The 19,104-nt window shown below is 40.5% G+C and overlaps 1 protein-coding gene across 2 annotated transcripts in view; it reads left to right on the top strand.

The window, feature by feature from the left end:
• cadpsa (Ca2+-dependent activator protein for secretion a) overlaps window positions 1-19,104 on the top strand; it is a 235,265-nt gene that overhangs the window by 83,462 nt on the left and 132,699 nt on the right. For both annotated transcript variants that reach the window (XR_012598251.1, XM_074669555.1), the window contains exons 4-5: window positions 18,489-18,569; window positions 18,767-19,003. Coding sequence is in view for 1 of the 2 variants with exons in the window: in XM_074669555.1 (XP_074525656.1) it covers window positions 18,489-18,569; window positions 18,767-19,003 (318 nt within the window). In the remaining variant the exon portion in view is untranslated. The remainder of the gene's footprint in view (window positions 1-18,488; window positions 18,570-18,766; window positions 19,004-19,104) is intronic.

Raw genomic sequence — 19,104 nt, 5'->3', positions numbered from 1 at the left:
CACCTGTCTCTTCCACTGACTGCATGTGACACATCAGCTGTAGTTCAACCCTTTGCTTCTCGTAATAACTAAACTCACTCAAGGAAATCAGTGGTTTTGGAAATGTTTTTGTACCTGTTCCAGCGTACTGTATGATATCCTGCTTTGAGGAGGAATATCTTTTTGTCTGGGATAAGTACACAAACACCTTCTAAAGAAAAACTGGCCTAAGATAATCACGGAAAGTTTTCCCCTGTAATACCTGCTCTGTCCCAACAAAAAGTAGGGATGTCCCAATCAGCATTTTTTTGCCCTGATCCCGATCATTTAATAGTAAGTACTGCCTGATACCAAGTCCCGATCCAATTTTTGGGTTTGGAGATAGTCTTTGCTGAAGAAGTGAGAAAGTGAAGCAGCACAGTCTTTTTATTTTGTTTGTTAACAATACTGAATAGTAAAAAATAATAGTTAAAGCTTATTAAGTCCATTTAACCTCGTCCAGTTAGTTTTGAAGTTAATACCCTCTGGTTCCCAAACCCATCGGCGGGATCAAAATACCATTTATTTTAAATGACTGGCATTTATAAGCAGTGTTGGGAATTAATGATTATTTTTCGTTACATTGCCAAATGAAACTACTTTTCTCTGTAACTTCTAACGTAACGCATTACTTTTGCCATTCTGTAGTGCCGTTATAGTTCTTTTGAATTAAATAGGTGCGTTAGTTGGGTTAGTCGCGTTATAATGAAGCACTCCCCGTTCCTCCTCCTCCTCTCACAAACGCATGGACGAGGAGCGGTGAGCTCTCACACTAACATGAATCTTGCTGCTGAGAAAGCAAGTGATAGTGATGATTGGTTAACACAAGGGAACTGCTGACGGTAAGCCAATCAGAAACAGAGTTGGGCGGGCCCATGCTGCCGCACACACACAGACATGAGTATGATTAAGCGCGCACACACACAGTAAACAAACACTACAAGATGAGCAGCAGCGAGCAGACGAGTACCTCACAACCATCTACAATGGAAGGCAGCAGTGCCTGCTTTGCAGGATGGAAGTACAACCATTATTTTGAATTCGTGGAGGTAAAGGCAGACGACAAAAACATTGTTGTGAAATGCAAACTCTGCCCAGGGCAGAAACGTTTATCCACGGCGAAATCCAGCAATGCCAATCTATTAAAGCACCTGACCACGAAACACACGACAAAGAAACTAGTCACTGTTACACTGCCAAATGAGAGCAATTCTGGTTTACAAAAACAAATATTCCTGTCAATTTTTCTTAATCTATTTGTTGTGTTTTATTGTTCCACTACATGTCATAAAAATAGTAGCTATAATGATCAAGTTGACCTTTCTGTTACTGAGCCACCAACGTTTTTTTTTAAGTAAAGTAAAGTAACTAGTTACCAGTTACTTTTATAATTTAGGAACTAGTCAAGTAACTAATTAGATTTTCTCAGCACTAACTATAACTTTAACTAGTTACTTTTTAAAAGTAACTTTCCCAACACTGTTTATAAGCCATTTGTCCAATCCAAAAACTGAAAAGACTGGGGTAATCGTCAGATTCTCAAGTTTCCGAGAGCACCTGAATGTATCATATACAAAGCTGGAAACATGTCTTAACATGACACAGAAGAGGGAGAATTTATTCAACACCACTTTTAATTTTTTTGTCTTTTCAGAACATTTGCAGAAAATGACCCGTTTGCTCACTAAATTAAGTTGAAAAAAAAAAGGAATAACCTATATTGGCGCTGATGATCTCATTTTAAAGTGTGGATTATGATAAGGCATATCTAGAAAGGAGAGATTTTGAAGATCATTTTGAAACTCCTCACAGCCCCTCAAAATATATTTAGAAAAAACAAATTTAAACAGTGGTATTAAGCCTACATCTCCATGATGAGCTTCACTTCATCTGCGTTTTCATCACTGTCATCACTGTCATCATTGTTATTAAAACCTCTGACCTGTTGACTCCAGGCCTGGCTCCACTCATAATGACTTCTTGTATATGTAGCTAGGTAAACTGCAATTTGTTGTTGATGCACAGTGTTTTACTCTGAAAAATAACTGGAAGGTTTAGTATTGTTTTAGTGTTTGACCTGCCTCCGATCAAACTAAAATAGAAGCTGTGTTACTTGCTCTGACAGGGCACAAATACAGCACACCACAGTCAAGGGAAGCAAACCAAGACTTTTCTCATACGCTAATTACATTAACTGGAGTGAAATCTATCAGATCTGCTTTGTGCCACTCCTGCAGAAGTCTGTGCTCCAGTTTGGCTGCACCAGTCAAGAAAAAGACTTGACTGAAAGAAGGAACCTTGGGTTGTGGTACTTTTCATAACTAACATGTTCATTTTCAGCTTTTATTGGAACATATTTGTCACAACTGCAGGTGTGACTATGAGCAGTTGAAGTGGAGAGTAGATAACGTGTATTGTTTCACAGGCCTTGTAAGGCATCTTATTGAGTCCTGTCAATAACAAACTACAGGCATGCTGTTTGTCACTGGTGTTTGGTTGCAGATGTCTTGCTGAAAACATTTTTTATCAAAGATTTGTTGAAATATTTTTCCTTGTACTTTTTTTTTTTTGCCAACAACTTTTCCAGCACAGCTGACCTCAGCAGATAGACCCAAGAGGCTCCACATAGTTGTACATGTTATTGTGCAGTACTAGCATCAGAAAAGTGTCATCATGTTAGTGGTTGGAGAAATTGTTGAGTTGGACAGAACCAGCTCCTTCGTGTACCTGACTTTTGGTTCTTTTGCACTGAATTAACCCCTGAAGCACTCTTGCTGGCTTCTCCCTGGCTCAGTTTTTAGTTTTCACATATTATCAAGCAGCAGTTTAATAGGAGCCAATGATGAGGTGATAAGAGTCCCCCAAAAGGTGAATGGTCAACTTGTCCTGGACATTTTAACGTTCTGGAGAAACACTTTTCTGGCTGTGGTCTCATTTTTTTTAAAAGCAGAGCCTTGGTGAAAGATAAAAATGTCATCTTGAGCTTCGTGGTCAGTGCGACCTCATTATTTTGGTTTCCTTTTAAAAGAAAATCGTCTGCTTTTGTGAGACTGGCCTGCTGACAATCAAATGCTCGGCATAGAAACACACAGGAGGAGAGAGACAGGTGTTTTCAGGTGTTATTTCTCACCTGTGAATAACTGTAGAGCAGCCTCTCTGGTTAGACCTACTTCTGCTGTTGTTGTATTCCTCAAACTTTAGCTTGACTCACACAAAAACCTTGAGGCAGTGATTCTGGTTCTCAGGAGGAAGGTGTCAATATTACAGCTGCTTGTAAAAAGAGAGCTGTGGAGGAAAACAAGGTCGTCTGGGTTCAGCACGAGTCAATGAATAGTTTCTACCTGGTGAGATTTCAGCTCAGGTAAAACGAGTCTCGGGTGAAACCGCTGGAAGCAAGTCCAACTTTTTTCCAGTTTACTTTAATGATACGTTTGAATGTGGATGCTTTCCTCGAATAAACTCAAAAACTCTTCCCTGGAGAAAGACCCTGAGGTTTCCACAGCAGCAGAGGAGCTGAGCTCTGTCAGTGGAAAATGATACCAGTTGAACTCGAGGAAAGAATAATTTCAGGTACAGAAGTCAAAGTAAAAAGCTTTTTTTTTTTAATGCACTGCTGTTTTGTCTCCAGCTGATCAAGACCCAATAGGGAGTCTAAATTCTGGATAAAAGAGGTTTAATGCACTTCATGGGGGACCACCATCAAATAGAGAGCGATAAAACTCCCAAAGTGGATCAACATTTATTGCATTTCAGATGTTTAATGGATTGCATTATTGTGCTACCTTTGTTAGAACTCCATTATTCACCAAGAAAAAATGGAAAGCAAAACTAGAAAAGATCTTCACCCTACTCCTGTGGGAGCTGATGTTGTTTGGGTTAATATCTCAGTGAGCTCAAACTAAGCTTTATGAATCAGCAGGTCAAAAACAGGGTGAAATCAGGTCAGGTGTCTAAATGTGACGTTTATTTGAAGCTTGCAGGTTAAAGTGAAGTAGCAGCAGGTGGTAGTGTGAAAGTGCTCCATGGGAACGTGACTGGTGTCGTGCAGATAAGGAAAACGGGTATGAGTCACATCTGCAAGCAGAAAAACAATAAGATACATACTGAAGGCAGAAAGGCAGAACTGAGCTGAGCTTCGTGACAAAGGAGATCTTGGTGGCTCGATGATCCAGAGGGGTCTTGATACTGGTGCATAGTTCTTGTAAGGAGAAGGTGCATGCCAGGCAGGTGTGTTAATTCCAAAACCTGAGCAGATGAGCAGAGATGAGGATGACAACGGTTAAATATATTAACTGATACTTTTGGGGAAAAAAAAGAGATTATTGCCTCAGGAGGTTATGTTTTTGGGAGAGTCTGTCTGTCTGTTTGGTTGTCTGCGAACAATATAACTCAAAAAGTAACAAACGGATCTTGATGCATTTTTCAGGAAATGTTCAAAATAGGATAAGGAAGAAGTGATTAAATTTTGGAGGTGATCCAGATCACCATCTGGATCCAGGACTTTTTTTTTAAAGGATTCTTTATCATTATGAGATAGGGCTGTTTTCACCATATGTGTATATAACTCCACGATAAATGGTTGGATTGCTTTGCAAAACAATACAAGACAAGGTCACCATAATTTCTGACAGTGTAAGTATGATCCAGATCCTGCCAATATTCTGGACACTAAGATCTGGAATATGAAATATGTACTGGGTCATCATAATTTTCAACACTGTCAGGTAACACATTATTGTACAACCTGCAAATAACACCAAATTGTCCTGAAAGGAAGTATAACATTAAAGTAGGACTAAAGTGTTGTAAAAATCACAATATGCTTGGCAGAGGTCTGCGCTCTCTGAGTGCTTTTCTAGTTTTCTTGTTTTCTTAAAGGTCCAGTCTTCACAGGGAGGCTTTCTGAACACATCCCTTTCAGTACAACGATGCAGTAACGGTTCAGAGTTCCTGCATAAGCATGTCAGGCCAGTAGATGGTGATGATTTTTAATCAGTCCAACACATCAAACACATACTGTAGATATATAGATGTAGTCTCTGTGACATCACCCATCTGTTTCTGATACAGCGTTTTGAAGCCTATTGTCAACAGACACCAGATTGGAAATGCTGAACTCAACCAAGCTTCATTCAAGTTATGACGAGGTAAAGAGGCAGGGTGCTCACCTGTCAGTCAAATCACCATAACTGTATGTGGACAAGACTTTTAAGATTAAGAGCATAGAAATGACAGCACATGAAGAAAATTCACCCCTGTGCAGTGTGTGCTGATTAAGACATTAGCTATTTAGATTCAAGATGCTCCTTTGAACCAGGTGGTAAACATTTCTATTTTGGCTGTAAAATTGGCTTCAATACACTGGAAACACTCTAGATGTGTATCTGGTCCTGCTTGATCTGCTTTAAAATAGAAATCTATCTGATCTGATGCTGGAATGGAGCAGAGCCTAAATGAAAACACATGTGGTATATTTTGGCCGTTAGCTTGGAATTTTGTGATTTCTAGTGTTTCTGCAGCCAGACTTAAGCAGACCCTCTAAGAACTGGCTTCACTTCTGACTGAGACACAAGTTTGTTTCCTCAGCGATGCAGACGTTCCTCTGTTGTAGTGAGATGTATGTTTAGTTTTGGATACTGGTGTTGTAAATTTGTTGTATTGAACACAGCTTGCATTCTCTGCCTCCCAGATGTTGCAAGTGGCTCTTTGGCTGTTTTCACTTTGTAGTTCAGAATATTTCCACTCTGATGATATTTCAGCCACTGGGATGCTGATGCTAATGTAACAGACTGTTCCTTGTTTGTTGTGTGTTTTGCCTCTTTGAACTTCTTGTCCCTGAAGAGTTTCTGTCAGCTGCTGTGAAGAGTTTCTCGTCTCTTTAATCTGGTTGGCTGTGCGTATGTTTTTGCAATAAAACACTAGTTGTGGATAGAGTTCTTTGTTGATTTCTTGTTTCTTACTGTCTGATTAAAATCTCTTTGGTGAACCCAGAATGCTCGGCTGCACCAAGTTACTTGTGTGTTTGCCGGCTTAAGTTGCCGACCAATCCCTCACCAATTAATACATGCCCAGATCAGCTCTGATCCAATAGTTGAGAGCAGGATTAGGACATCCCAATTTAATATCCAGTTTTGGCAGTGATTTAAAAACAGCTGGTCTTCATACAGTATCTACTGGAGCCGCGTGGAAGGTGAGTGCAGCAGTGCTCGTATAATCCTCTTATTCTTGTTACAAAATGTTCCCCATGGAGGGGTCGAATAATTGTCTCGACAGGTTGATCAGCTGTTTTTCTAACCCAGCTTTCATTCAGTAGCTGTAGAGGGAAGAGGGAAGAGGGAGGGCCGTCACCACTGAGCTGTCTGATGTCACTCACACTGAGCTCACATGGGTCAACTCCAGGTTAACTCATCACCATCTTTGTTACAGAAAGCCAGCAGAAAAACAGTCACCACAAAGTAACAAGCTTTGCAGAAATATCAGATTGTAATGTAAATCAATTTCATTAAGCACAGAGAATGACTAATAACTGCTGCTGGATTGTTCTGTAACAGGTTTGACATGATACATACATGAGTCTCACAGGAAATGGGTGACTTTTTGCATTAGCTATCCATAGATTCGTTGCGAGACAGGTAAAAGATCATGAAACTGAGAGAATGATGCTAATTTGTTTTGTATGTTGTGTAGAACAGCTTGATAGAGGCAGAGAATGTGAGGAGAATCTGTGTTGGGACTGGGTACCAGTCATGTAGAGGATGAGGACTCCACTGAACTTCGAAAACCAAAACATTTTCAGAAGTCACCTCCTTTGCTGTAAAAACTATATCCATCAGCATTGTCACTGCTCACTCCTGATACAACATCACTTTCACTTTGAGATCCTGCTTCACCAAGCACCCATGAACCACGCCCCCTAATACTGTAGCAAAAACACATTTAAAACTTTATTTCCCTAACCCAGTAAAACTCCCACCATCCAATCATCAGCAGCTCAGACTCCCTCCACTTATAACTCATCTTTTCAAATACAGCCCACGGTATCTTCTTGGTGTTTACCACACTGTACACAAAGTGATAAGGATCACAGACACGTTGATATGTAGTCTCAGGGGTATCACCCATTGGCTCTAAAGAGGTGTTATGAAATGGGAAATTATATGGGAAAGGATGAATCCTGTTTACTTAGAGCTAAGCTATCTTTTCTTTGTTAAGAGATCAATAGTTTTAGACAATAATATTAATATAAGAAGCCTGTTGTTTGTTGGTTGGTGGCGTATTGAAAAGCTTGACCCCAGCTTGCTTTGTTTAGGTTTGGATGAGGTAAAGAAATGTGCCTCATTTTTAGCCCCTTTACAGCAAGCTACAGGGTGCTGGGGAACAGAATTCTCTGGCACTTGTTCTTGTTCCAGTTTTGGTGCACCAAGGTGACCAACATGAATCCTCCTCTATATAGCCAGATTTCAAGAGTTTCCTGGGCTCAGAAATCATCAAGTCAAATGCATCTTGAAATGCTTTCCAGTAGGAATGGGTACCGAATGATGTACTTTTATAGGTGCCGACTGAATTCTGTCAAAAGTACTGGGTACCGATTCACGGAAAATCAAAAGATACCATATTTAGGTACCTAAACACACCCTTGTGACTGTGAGGGAGTGAAGGAGTAGTCAATTTTTCCTGCTGAACATGAACACAGCATAGCAAGGTTATATGCTGAAGAAAAAATATGTAAAATGGAAATATACATGTAAATTATTAATAGACAAATTAATATTTTTTTTACCACATAAACACAAAAAAGTACCAAAAATTGGTACCGTTGAGTACTGGTACAGATTGCCAGGTACCAGGGAATTGGTACCATATTGTTTCACCTGTGAAAGTTACCCATCCTTACTTTCCAGCAGTCTTTCTGATGGCTGATGATGTAACTCATAAAGCAAAATGTAAACAGATTTGATCGATGGCTCATCACTGAACAGAACCTCATTGAGTAGAAAGAGGTGTGTCTGTTTTGAAATTGATCACTTTCATGCATGCAGGGATTTAGGAAAACATGTCGGGTGGTCTCTTCTGTTTTTGGAGAAGTCTGTTTTCCACTTTTATATATTTTACAGTAGCTTGCTGTACTCTGGTGCTAAAATCTTGAGGGAGGATAGCTTTCTTGGTTTTAAGTTGGCTTAAAGCAAGTGTATGTGGTCCACATCTGCTTTACAACATAATTAAAATCAAACTTTCAACTCATTTATAAAATATGTTTACCTGGATACCAACCTAAATAGAGCCATGCCAGGTCAGATGTTGAAACTCAATTCCAAATGGAGTGTTAATGACGCAGAAAGCAATATTAAATACCTGGAGATGTTTTCGTGAACTGAGTGTAGGTTGTTTCAGGTGAATGACAGCCTGCAGCATCTTAAAGGGACAAGTCCTGACTCAGAGTGTTTAATTGAGGCTGGGATTAGCTGTCTTTCAAGCTCTGCATTTTAAATGTGACAACAAAAAAAGAAAGGAAACTGTGCATACCTTTAATCTGAGACACTACAGGCGTCTGTGTTTGATGTTTGTGTGTTTGTTAGAGTGTGTGTGTGTGTGTGTGTTTCTTTTAGGATATCAGAGAGAGTGATTAAAATCATTACAGCTTTCACAATTCTGCTGCACACACTTTCTGATGTGTGAATTCTGTGATGTATGACAAGGTCTGTGTGCGTGTGTGTGTGTGTGTGTGTGTGTGTGTGTGTGTGTGTGTGTGTGTGTGTAACGTGCATCCCTGGGAGACAGCGGTAATTCAAACGAGCTTCACAGTCAGTGGTAACAGCAGGGGTGGGTGTTCTGGCAAGATGTTAATGCAGACCGTGGGAGAAAATCAATAGAGAGAGAACAGACTTGTCAGCCTCCTGAACCTGCCTTTCTCCTCTCTTCTCACCTGTCTGTCACCAGGATACAGCTGAAGAGCACATGTTAAAGAAGAGAATAAGTCAGGTGGAGGGTGAAAGAGGGTCTGAGGCCACTAATGAGGTTAAAAGAGATCAGGAAGATCAGTCATTAAAACTGAAATAAAGAAATTTATAAATCAGACTCTTCAAAATTGGCCTCAAACAATGAGAAACATGGAAGGTCTGAGGTTTTCTTTATCATATAACAAAGAGTGTTTTAATTGCTATGCTGAGCTGAGCAATAAGACATATTTCAGAAATATCTGTTCATCTGGCTCAGACTGTCTGATGAGGTAATATCCTCCCTTTCCTTTGAATATGTCGTTCAAGACATTTTTACGAAATAGACCGTCTCCCTCATGAGAGCCCTCTGGTACCTGTCTCTTCTGCTGTTGCATGATGGGTTTGCCGTCAGTCACAAGCTCTGCAGAGACACTAAACAGGGAGAAAAGAGTGGAAGAAATGGTGCCTCTCTTCTGCATCATTTTTCTTTTTTTTTTTTTACCTGCTTTTTGATACTGATTGGAGTAACACAGAGAAAAAGGCATCATGACACACACCTTGGCTGTCCCCCCTATATTTGCATGCCAGAGGTGCCACTGTAGCGTGAATCGGTGTCAAAGAATGACTAATTAATTATTAACAGCAGAATGCCAGCATTCCACCGGAGCGAAAGTATAACTTTCAAAAGACATTTAAACTTACAATATGCGAGTTTAAATTTAAGTCGGGGCACCACCCAGTTTTGGAGAAAACAGGGAAACTCTAGAAAGGTTTACTGTAAGAATTTGTGATTTAATAATTCATAGAATTATTAATTATCAGGTCTCAATATCAAAAGGCCGCTACATCAAACGTGAATTCTTTTGAACGGTGTACAGAGGCCGTTAATTTCAACCACACAAAGACAGAAAGCAATTTCTTTATATATGAAAAGTTTATTTACTAACTAAAAAGAGGAAAATGTGCATGAATAAATGAACAGGTGAAAGATAAAAAGGATAAATGCAATGAGGAATAGAAAGTGAAACTGATCATAAAAACCGGAATAAATGGAATAAAAATGACATAAACCAACCCACATAAACTAACTAACCCACCCAAGATCTCTGGGGCATTGACCACGATATACCAGTGAATGCAAGATTGTCTTACACAAGTTCTGAGGCCGATGGTGAGAGTGGAGGGGGCGACAGAGGTGGCTGGGTCCCGCTGCAGATGTCAGCGGATGTCAGTTGAGGGATGATGGAGAGGCTGGAGGCCTGCTGCAGGTCATCTGAGCGTCACGGAGGTGATGTCCGATGAGTTGAGTCCGTAGAGTCGATTCTCACAGCGGCAGTAGCGGCTGGAACAACGGCGATGATGCCGGGCGTCGGGTTGAAACTTTGGCAGAGTTCCAAAGTTGAATCACGCAGGGAAAGCAGTGAGCAGCGCTCGTCTCCTGACGTCAGCGCATGAGGGGGAATCCCCGTCGATCAGCTGGGTGTCTCAGGGAGAGACCCAGGCACCGATAGATGACTGGGTGCAGTCGGGCTGAGGTGACTTGCGTCTCAGCCTGTAGAGTCTGGAGCCGGTGATGAGCTTAGAGTTGGCATGTGCGTTGCCAGTTGAGGAGCAGAAGGAGAAGATCCTTCTGAAAGAAGTAGAGGGAAAGAGAAGAGCCTTCGTGTAGAAGGGTAGAAGAAGAGAGCAAGAGCCTTCATGTAGAAGGATAAAAGGAGAGAGCCTAGCCTCCTGGAAGGAGGGTAGAAGAAAGAGCCAATGTTCTTGTCCTGGTGTGGAGTTTTACTCAGCTTTTCCCGCCGAGTCAGTGAGGTCACTTTAGGCTGACGCCCCTCAATGTCTCATCTTTCTGCACGTGGATCAGATTGTCCCAGAGATCACTAACTAACTATAACTTTGAGCTGTAAAGAGATTCCTACATGTAATAGTCAAAATCACATTTCTTATGATTTAAGCTTCACATCAAGACTAAACACGACAGGTTTTCCTCTTTAAGAACCCAATAAAATAAAAATCAAGATGTTACAATGGAAAGACAGCAGTTTTCACACACACATTATCAATGATTCTCATTACACAGTACATGTTTGCAAAGGTGAAGATGTACATGTAAGTCTTGGTGTAAAAACATCATTTTTGTGTTGTTCTCAACTGTGTGAATCAAAGAGTCTTTGTCTTTGAGGAGAAGGTGGGGAGCAGATCTTCTCCTGGCATTCCTTCTCTCCTGTTCCCAGAGAGAAAGGTCAAGGGTCACAAGATACTAGGTGGAGGCTGAGAGGTCTCTCCAGCCTCTCCCTGAGAGAAGGATGTCTGTACAGTTTCACATGTCCGCCAGGTGTCAACGAAAAATCTTCGAATTTACACCGATGTCTTAATGTTTTATAGTCTTGCAAACATCAGAGGAAGGGATGAGGCAGACTTGGGGAGAAAACCACTTTAGCGCAGAGGTCTGTTTTTCCAAAACTTGCTTTATTACCTCTCCTTCCTTGGGGGGGTTAAAGTTGGAGACTAGGTCAGAGCTGTGAAACCAGGTCCCAGCCTGACTTACGTTACACCACTTACAGTAAAAACTTACAGCTTGAAACTTAAAAGAAAAATAAACCCAACCATTGTGAAAACTAGAGTTACACAAATACCGTTCAAACATATGAGTGATGTAAAACTCTTTAAATGGTAATAAAAGATGTCGCTCTAAGCATTTTTACCCTCATTATGGAGCATCATCTGTGGACTCTGTTGTTTCTGTCTTTTTCCCTGATAATTATCATAGGCTGTTTGTTGAGATAAAGATGTGTTTCAAAGTGTCTTAGAAGCTGTTGCGTCTGCTTGAAACCAGTCGTGATCTATGGCTGATGTATTAAATGAAAATGTTCGCCATATTTCCAAAACTTGATTCTGATTGGTCAATATTTCAAAGCAGTAGTCTTTTATTTTTTTCCGACTGTGTTTCATTCAACATGGGTTGTTTTGACTGGGAAAAAAAAGGAAGTGGGGAGTAAAGAGAAATAGCAGGTGAGGTTAGAGGTTATTTAACACCAACAAAAATGTTCTTGTTCTTGTAGCGTTAGATTGAATATTGATTACTGAGCGGTCTTAACAAATGCACATCAGCTTTTTGGTGTTGTAGGTGTGATAGGCAATAACTCAAAAGAACAATGTTACATACTGTTCTGGGTGCTGTGAGAAAGGAACATGTTGCGACAGACCTTTAATTTTTTATATGTTTGAATTACAGCCATGGAAAGGGGCTGTGAGGAGTTTGAAAGTGATCTTGAAAAAGTCTCTCTTCCAGATATATGCCTGATTGTAAGCCACACTTTAAAGTGAGATTATCAGCATCGACATTGCTGGTTACAGGTTATTTTAATTGCTACCTCTCTTGTTCCCAATTAGTTCAACCAGGAGCGGATTGGTTTACAGCACGTCAAAGTCTCTATGACAACACCACACCAGCTGATGAAATTTTGAGACGAGAAATCTGTTTTTCTCCGCTGAAAATGATTTCTGTGATTAATTTTGTAGTGATGGTGGACACAGGAGCCTAAATGTCAGACAGAAAAAGGACAGAAGAGCAAAAGAAAGATAAATGGGAGAGTGATACAGCCTGAGCTAAAGGCTAACATGGTTAAGCTGTTAGTGATAATGTTCATTCCAACCCACAGTCAGCAGTTATTCTGCAGTGGTCTGTTCAAACTCAAGAGTCTATCAATACAATGAAGAGTGAGGTTACGTTAGCTCTGATTGGTGGATGACTGGCAGGACATAGCTAACCAGGATTTACTAACATTGCATGTTACAGAAATGTCCTGGAGCACCAAACTGCCAGCTTTGCTAAATATAGACAGCTACTAAACCGAATACAAACTGACAGTGTTTACTTGTTGTCACGTTAGCCTACAGATATGTTGGAGCACCGAGGGCTGCTGATAGTGCTACATATAGCCGGCTACCGCATTATTTGCTTGATGTCACGTTTCAAACTGTAGCACAATGTAACTGTACTGATAAATTCCTCACCTCCGCGTGTTGTATCGAGTAAAAAGTTGTCCTGAATAAACAAAATTTGTTTCAATCAAGTCTCCATTTAATTCCAAAACAAACCCATGCCTCACTAAAAGTAATTTACGTCAGTGTGCGTGGGACTCCAGGCAGAAGGTGGCGAAGGAGTCCAATTAAAACAGTTCCCTCTCGTAGCATCTTTAAATAGTGTTAGTAAACTGTAAACTACACAGTGATAAAGAACAACAGACACTGTAAATGTTTTGGAAGCTGCTTCTTCCCAGGTTAAATGAGATATTCAGAGTTATCTTTTGACATATTGTTCGTGGTGGGTCATCTGTCAGTTAAATCACTTCCTGGCTTCCCTCTGCAGAAAGCTGCTCCATGTCTGTGCTCCTCACGGCCCCGTCTGCCCACGCCGTCTCTACCATCTGCCCCCCTGTGAGGACTCGAGGCATTCCTCGAAACAACAACTTTTAAATGAAGCAGAGGGATTTGGCATCGGCTTATAACACTCACGACGATTAGTGGGAGCCAAACTGTTGTGTCATTTCTAGACTGTAAATGTTTGTCTGATTGTTCTTCGATCAGAAGAGCTTCAACACCATGATGCACTAAAACCAGGCTTTGACAGAATGTCTTTCTTTTATGCAGCTAGAATGGGATTACCTTTGAGATTACTCTCCTCCTGCTCCTTTGTGCGCAGTTATGTGAGTTATCAGTGATGATTGAGGACTTCATATTACTGAGGAAGCTATCATGAGTTAGTTAGCTTTGTCTTCTCTTTCAACTGCAACACAATAAAACCACAACAGCTCCCTGACAGCGTGCTATCTTCTAACCACCCATAGATTCGATTAGGAATTAAACACAATTAGGCATAGGCCTCCCAGGGTCTCCTTCAAGTTTATTATCAGCAGTTTGCTGCATCCTGTTTTTGCAATTCACACCATGGGACCATCATTGAACAACTATTGAACAACACTAATTTGCAGGAGCTCTGACTAAAAACTCTTGGACATGTAAGAGCAGCAGTGAGGAGATCTTTACAAGTTGGAAACAGATTGAAAGGCTAATGCATCTTCATGACCTACAAAAGTTAACAAGACCATCAGCAATGACTAATGAATGTCTGAACAGTTATTTTTGATGCACTGGGCAGGTGTGAGGCCTGGTTATTGACATCATGCTGCAGAAACAACTTTTCTTTATACATAGAAGTGCAAAACCCTGCGAAAGGGTTGACCCTGAAAGTAGCATAATCACAACTCAGGTGGAAACCTTCCCCCAAACATTTGTCATGTTTCCGATATTCTCAAAATGTTGCTAAAGTAAGATGTCAGTGAAGCATAGCACATAACAAAGATAACAGGAAACCAACATTGAACTATCAGTTCTGTAAATGGCAAAGTCAGTACAAGAAATCAGAAAACCAAAACTTATCTCACAGGTGCTTCTGATGATGATGATGATGATAGCTTTTATTCCTCATTGCACGTTTCAGAGCAACAAAATTACATTTAATTTAAATCCTATCTAAAAACATACAGTGACAGACAAGGCAATTCCAGAATTGACTCTCACAAAGAAAGGTATAGTTTGAGATGAGGAAAAAAACACCTCATGAACAACAAACAAAAATCTTGAGGACTTGCACAAATGTCACTGCACAGACACTGAGGGGCGTGCTCATCAAACCTCAGCGACTGAACTGTAACGGCGCCGAAGAAGGCGTTGAGTCTGAGGCATAGACTGTAAGAAAAAAAAAATGGACGTCCGCTTGCTTAGCTCAAAGTGAGGTCTCCACAAAAACTGCTCCCCCTGGTGGCTGGCTGCAGTATAGGTTAAAAATCTGTCTTTCCAGCCATTCCAGATGAGCTGTGATCAAACTTTAAAAAATTATTACACCTCGTAGAAATGTTTCTCACGTCTGATTGTTGTGGTGATTGAAGATATTATTTGGCTGGCTTGCATTCAAGTCCTCTTTTTTCTGAAAAGTTTTGTTTTCATCAGTTATACGAGGCTTTATGTAACGTTTAACAATGATTGACAGCTGACGTTCTCATGTATTTTTTTCGGGGACTGTAAAATATGTCGGGGGGTAGAGTCAAGAAGTGATTAGACTTCCCAAAGAAAAAAATATATATTATTTTTGTCACCCAGCTCCACTCAGATTCTCCCAGATTCATTGTCTTTACTGCGCAGACTCTGGCTCCAAACTGCTACAATGGTGGCGCCTGAGACGGCGGTATTTTGGCTTCAAAACTGTACAATGATAAATGGCGGAGCCACGCTGTCCACTCTATATACAGTCAACGGTCTGAGGTTGTGTGTGTGCCATGTATTTTCTTTTGTGTGTAAGCCCATGGTGGTTTTGTTTTTTTTGTCCTTTTGGATTTTTTTCAGTCCAACCTTTCTCACATCACTTGCTAAAAGCTCCTGGTATGTCATGTACATTGAAGTACCACTGGATACAGAACAGCCAATTAGAATTTGCCATGTGCGACTCTCATTGGTTGACTCTCTTTGTGAGTTTTCTCTGTGAAAGGTGCTATATAAAAAAAACAAATAAACATTATTATTATTATTACTTTGTGGCACATTTATAACGCTGTGTCATGTTGAGCAAGAGTACAGGCAGAGTTAAGTGCACAGTGGGTGCAAGGCTGATTGAGAGTGTATGAGCAAGCACACGAGCAAACAGGAAAACATATCGTTAATGCACACGTATGTGTATTCTGCACGCATGAAAAATAATGACCTGAGCATGTTATTGATTATTGTTCAGTCAAACTGCTTCGTTCTTTGCTTGATTCTGATATTTTTTCACAAAATATAATTTTGAGTCCTTGCAAAAAAAAACATTTTCTGTGCTCAAAATTATAACACAAATATAACTCCATACTAATCAAGTATTTGGGGTGATGGGAGGAAACTGCTAAAGCTAACTAATGAATTTGTGACAAGATCAATTCACTGCAGTAGATCACCTCTTAATGGAATATTTCGACCAGCACGTCTGGCACCAACACAGCAAAAAACTGAAATCTTATCAAGTGATTTTTGTCCTAATTTCTTTTGAGACTTAATATGTGCCACATCACCAGACTAGTCCAAAAAAAATGTCTTGTGTGGAACAAGAGAAAAGTGTCTTGTATTAAGACAATCTAGTTTGCAGCAAATTTGTCTTTTTCCATTTTTTTTTACTTGTTACAAACAATTTAGACCTCGACTTTGTCTTTAAACAACTTGAAACAAGACATTTTTCTGGATGGATCAGTTAAATGTGGCTCATGTCAAGTGTAATAAGACTATTTTTACTTAAAACAAGACAAAAATACTTGATTTCATTTTATTTGTAATGAATTATGCCACATTCAAAGTCTTTTAAATCTTTTTTCTCCACTCTCACTCAGTTTGAACTAAGGGTGGGTGGTACTGGGAATTTTGGTATCGATCCGATACCAAGTGAATACAGGGCTAGTATCGCCGATACTGATACTAATACTTTTTACATGAAATGCAATGATCATTGAATAATTTTGTGATTTTGCCTTGAGTCGGTTGATTAAGATTATATTATGGTAAAACGCAGCACAAAGATTTTAGGCACTAAAAATGCGTTTTATTAACTAACTCCAACAATAGAACACAATTTTAACTGTATAAAAGTAATGAAATAATTATTCTACCACCAAAATTGTTTAGGGAAAAAAATCACAAGTGCAAATAACAAAAAGTTCCCTCCCATTTGCACAGAGAAGGGGCAGACGGAGGAAAGTAAAGTAAACTGCTGGACGACATAAGAGAAACTGCAGTACCGATCTTATCACGCTAGTATCGATCCAATACCAATACTCATCTTGGTATCAATACTATTGGTTTTCAGATCGATACACCCTCCCCTAGTTTAAAACTTAGGCAGGTTTTATTTACCATGTCTACATGCCGAAATGCACTGAGTTGCTGCCATATGACTGACTGAATAGAAATGTATGTTAACAAGCAGCTGAACAGATGCAACTAATTAAAGTGGCGAAGTGAGAACACACATATCCATATAGAGTATGTGAATTATTGTTCCCTTCGACGTTACTACAGTAGTTAATGAACTACTGTGTCTCTATGTTAAAGTCTCTTCCACGTATAGCTCCATCAGTGACTCAAATTATGAGACCAAAACTAGCATGTTGCTAACAGCTGCTAATCTCCACCACAGGTGTTGCGCTCTCCCTCCTGTAAATTGCACACTGTGCTCGTACCTTTGTACTCTCCTGCAGATGACAGCACTAACATTAGCCTGCTCCTCCTCGCTGTTAATGAGCAGGCAGAGGAAGTATTGATCCTGCAGCCTGCGGGGACAGCAGCTGATGAATTCCACATGTTATCAGATTGATTCCTCCTCTCCATATATCACCAGCTTCTGTTTGCAGAGAGGCTTCCTTTGGCCCGCAGAGGGACATTATTGGCAAACAGAAATAATATCCCCCAGAGGGCAGCCAGCCTTTCCTGTGGCATGCAGGAGGGTGCCTTTGTTTGGAGAAAACATCAAATCAACATTGTGTTTTACAAGACTCTTGAAATTACATAGAAATGTGTAGCTGAACACTTAATTATCATTTTTGTTTAAACTGTTGGCTTCCTGGTGATGATGCAGATCATCAATCAGTGAAGGAGGAGACAGCCGTATATGTTAATGTCCCATTAGTGAGGAGTGACTGCTTACTGAGGAGATGTGAAGTGGGGTCAGACTGTTATGCAATGAATTTCATTTTGATTAAGTCTGAGTGCTCACTGTGCATACATGCATGTAGGTACATCGCCTTTTCTCAGCTTATGTTGACACATTACATGCATCGTTCCCCTCAGCATTACCTATGTGTGTGTTTAGAACAAGCACAGTGGAGACCTGCTCAAAAAAGCAATGGGCTCACAATCACTGTGGTTTTATGTGCTTGAAATATTTTATTTGTAGTTTAATAACAGAGGACAACTTGAGAGGCTATCAGTAAAATGAAGAGTGAGGCTATGTTTGCTCTGCTTGGTGAGGTTGGAGTTGGTAGATGAGCTCTGATAGTAGCACATTACACTGGGCTGTCAGCAATACCAAACAGCTCACTGTCTGGACACTAAACTACACTACAATCTGAGTTTATGGAGTTTGATTGTTATCACATTTCAAACAATAGCGCTTTGTAGCTACATATAGATACATCACCACGTCTCTTTGTGTCTGGTAAAAAGTTGTCTTGAACAAAGAAAGTTAGTGTGAATAAGAAGATCTAAGCCACCAGAGTCACATCTTTACCACAGTTGGTGATGGTGCCCATGGGACACGGTACATTTCCAATTCCAGCCACAGGGGTCACTGTAACTGACACTAAACAGATAGTCCTCATGGATCCTTTAAAATGTCTATTACAATCTCTGTATTATGGTTGCAGCAGTCATATTTGAACAAATGAATCTGAAGTAGCAGCTTCAATGTCTTTGCTCTGCTTTTAAAACAACATTTACCTTTTTGTGTTTCCACAGCTGGACAACCCTGATGAGCAGGCAGCTCAGATCAGAAGAGAGCTGGATGGACGGCTGCAAATGGCCGACCAGATCGCTAGGGTAAGTACACAAGACGGACAAAGAAAAGGGAAAGTTAATGCCTTAATAGATTGATAAATCCAAGATGAATGGATGCTCCCAGTTATGAAAAATCTGGACAGACAGATTGAGCTAGCTATGAATTTATAAATTAATACCACACACCAAATATTGAATACAAAGAAGTTAACTAGAACACTGGTTCCCATTTTGGTCAGCACGGTGGAAGGTTCCCCAGGTTTACATCCAGAGAGATGGAGGCCATGTTTATCGAGGAGCTGCGGTCATCTGTCAACCTTCTGATGGCCAACCTGGAGAGCATGCCGGTGTCCAAAGGAGGAGAGTTCAAGCTGCAGAAGCTGAAACGAGGCCACAACACCTCCATCATGGACATGGGGCAGGAGGACGAGAACACGCTGTCCAAGTCTGACGTGGTGCTGTCCTTCACTCTGGAGGTAAGGAGTGTCCTGGGATGCATGTCTGAAGGGTAGTCCCTCCTGATTTCTAGGAATTATAGGGGAAGGGTCTGCACACGGGACGGTTCTGATTGAGTCAA

The sequence above is a fragment of the Halichoeres trimaculatus genome, unplaced genomic scaffold (genome assembly GCF_033239565.1).
Source record: "Halichoeres trimaculatus isolate MK-OKI-2021-1 unplaced genomic scaffold, fHalTri1.1 fHalTri1_scaffold_1, whole genome shotgun sequence".
Classification (NCBI taxonomy): Eukaryota; Metazoa; Chordata; class Actinopteri; order Labriformes; family Labridae; genus Halichoeres; species Halichoeres trimaculatus.
Note: the sequence above shows the minus strand (reverse complement) of the source record. Positions and strands in the feature narration are given on the sequence as shown.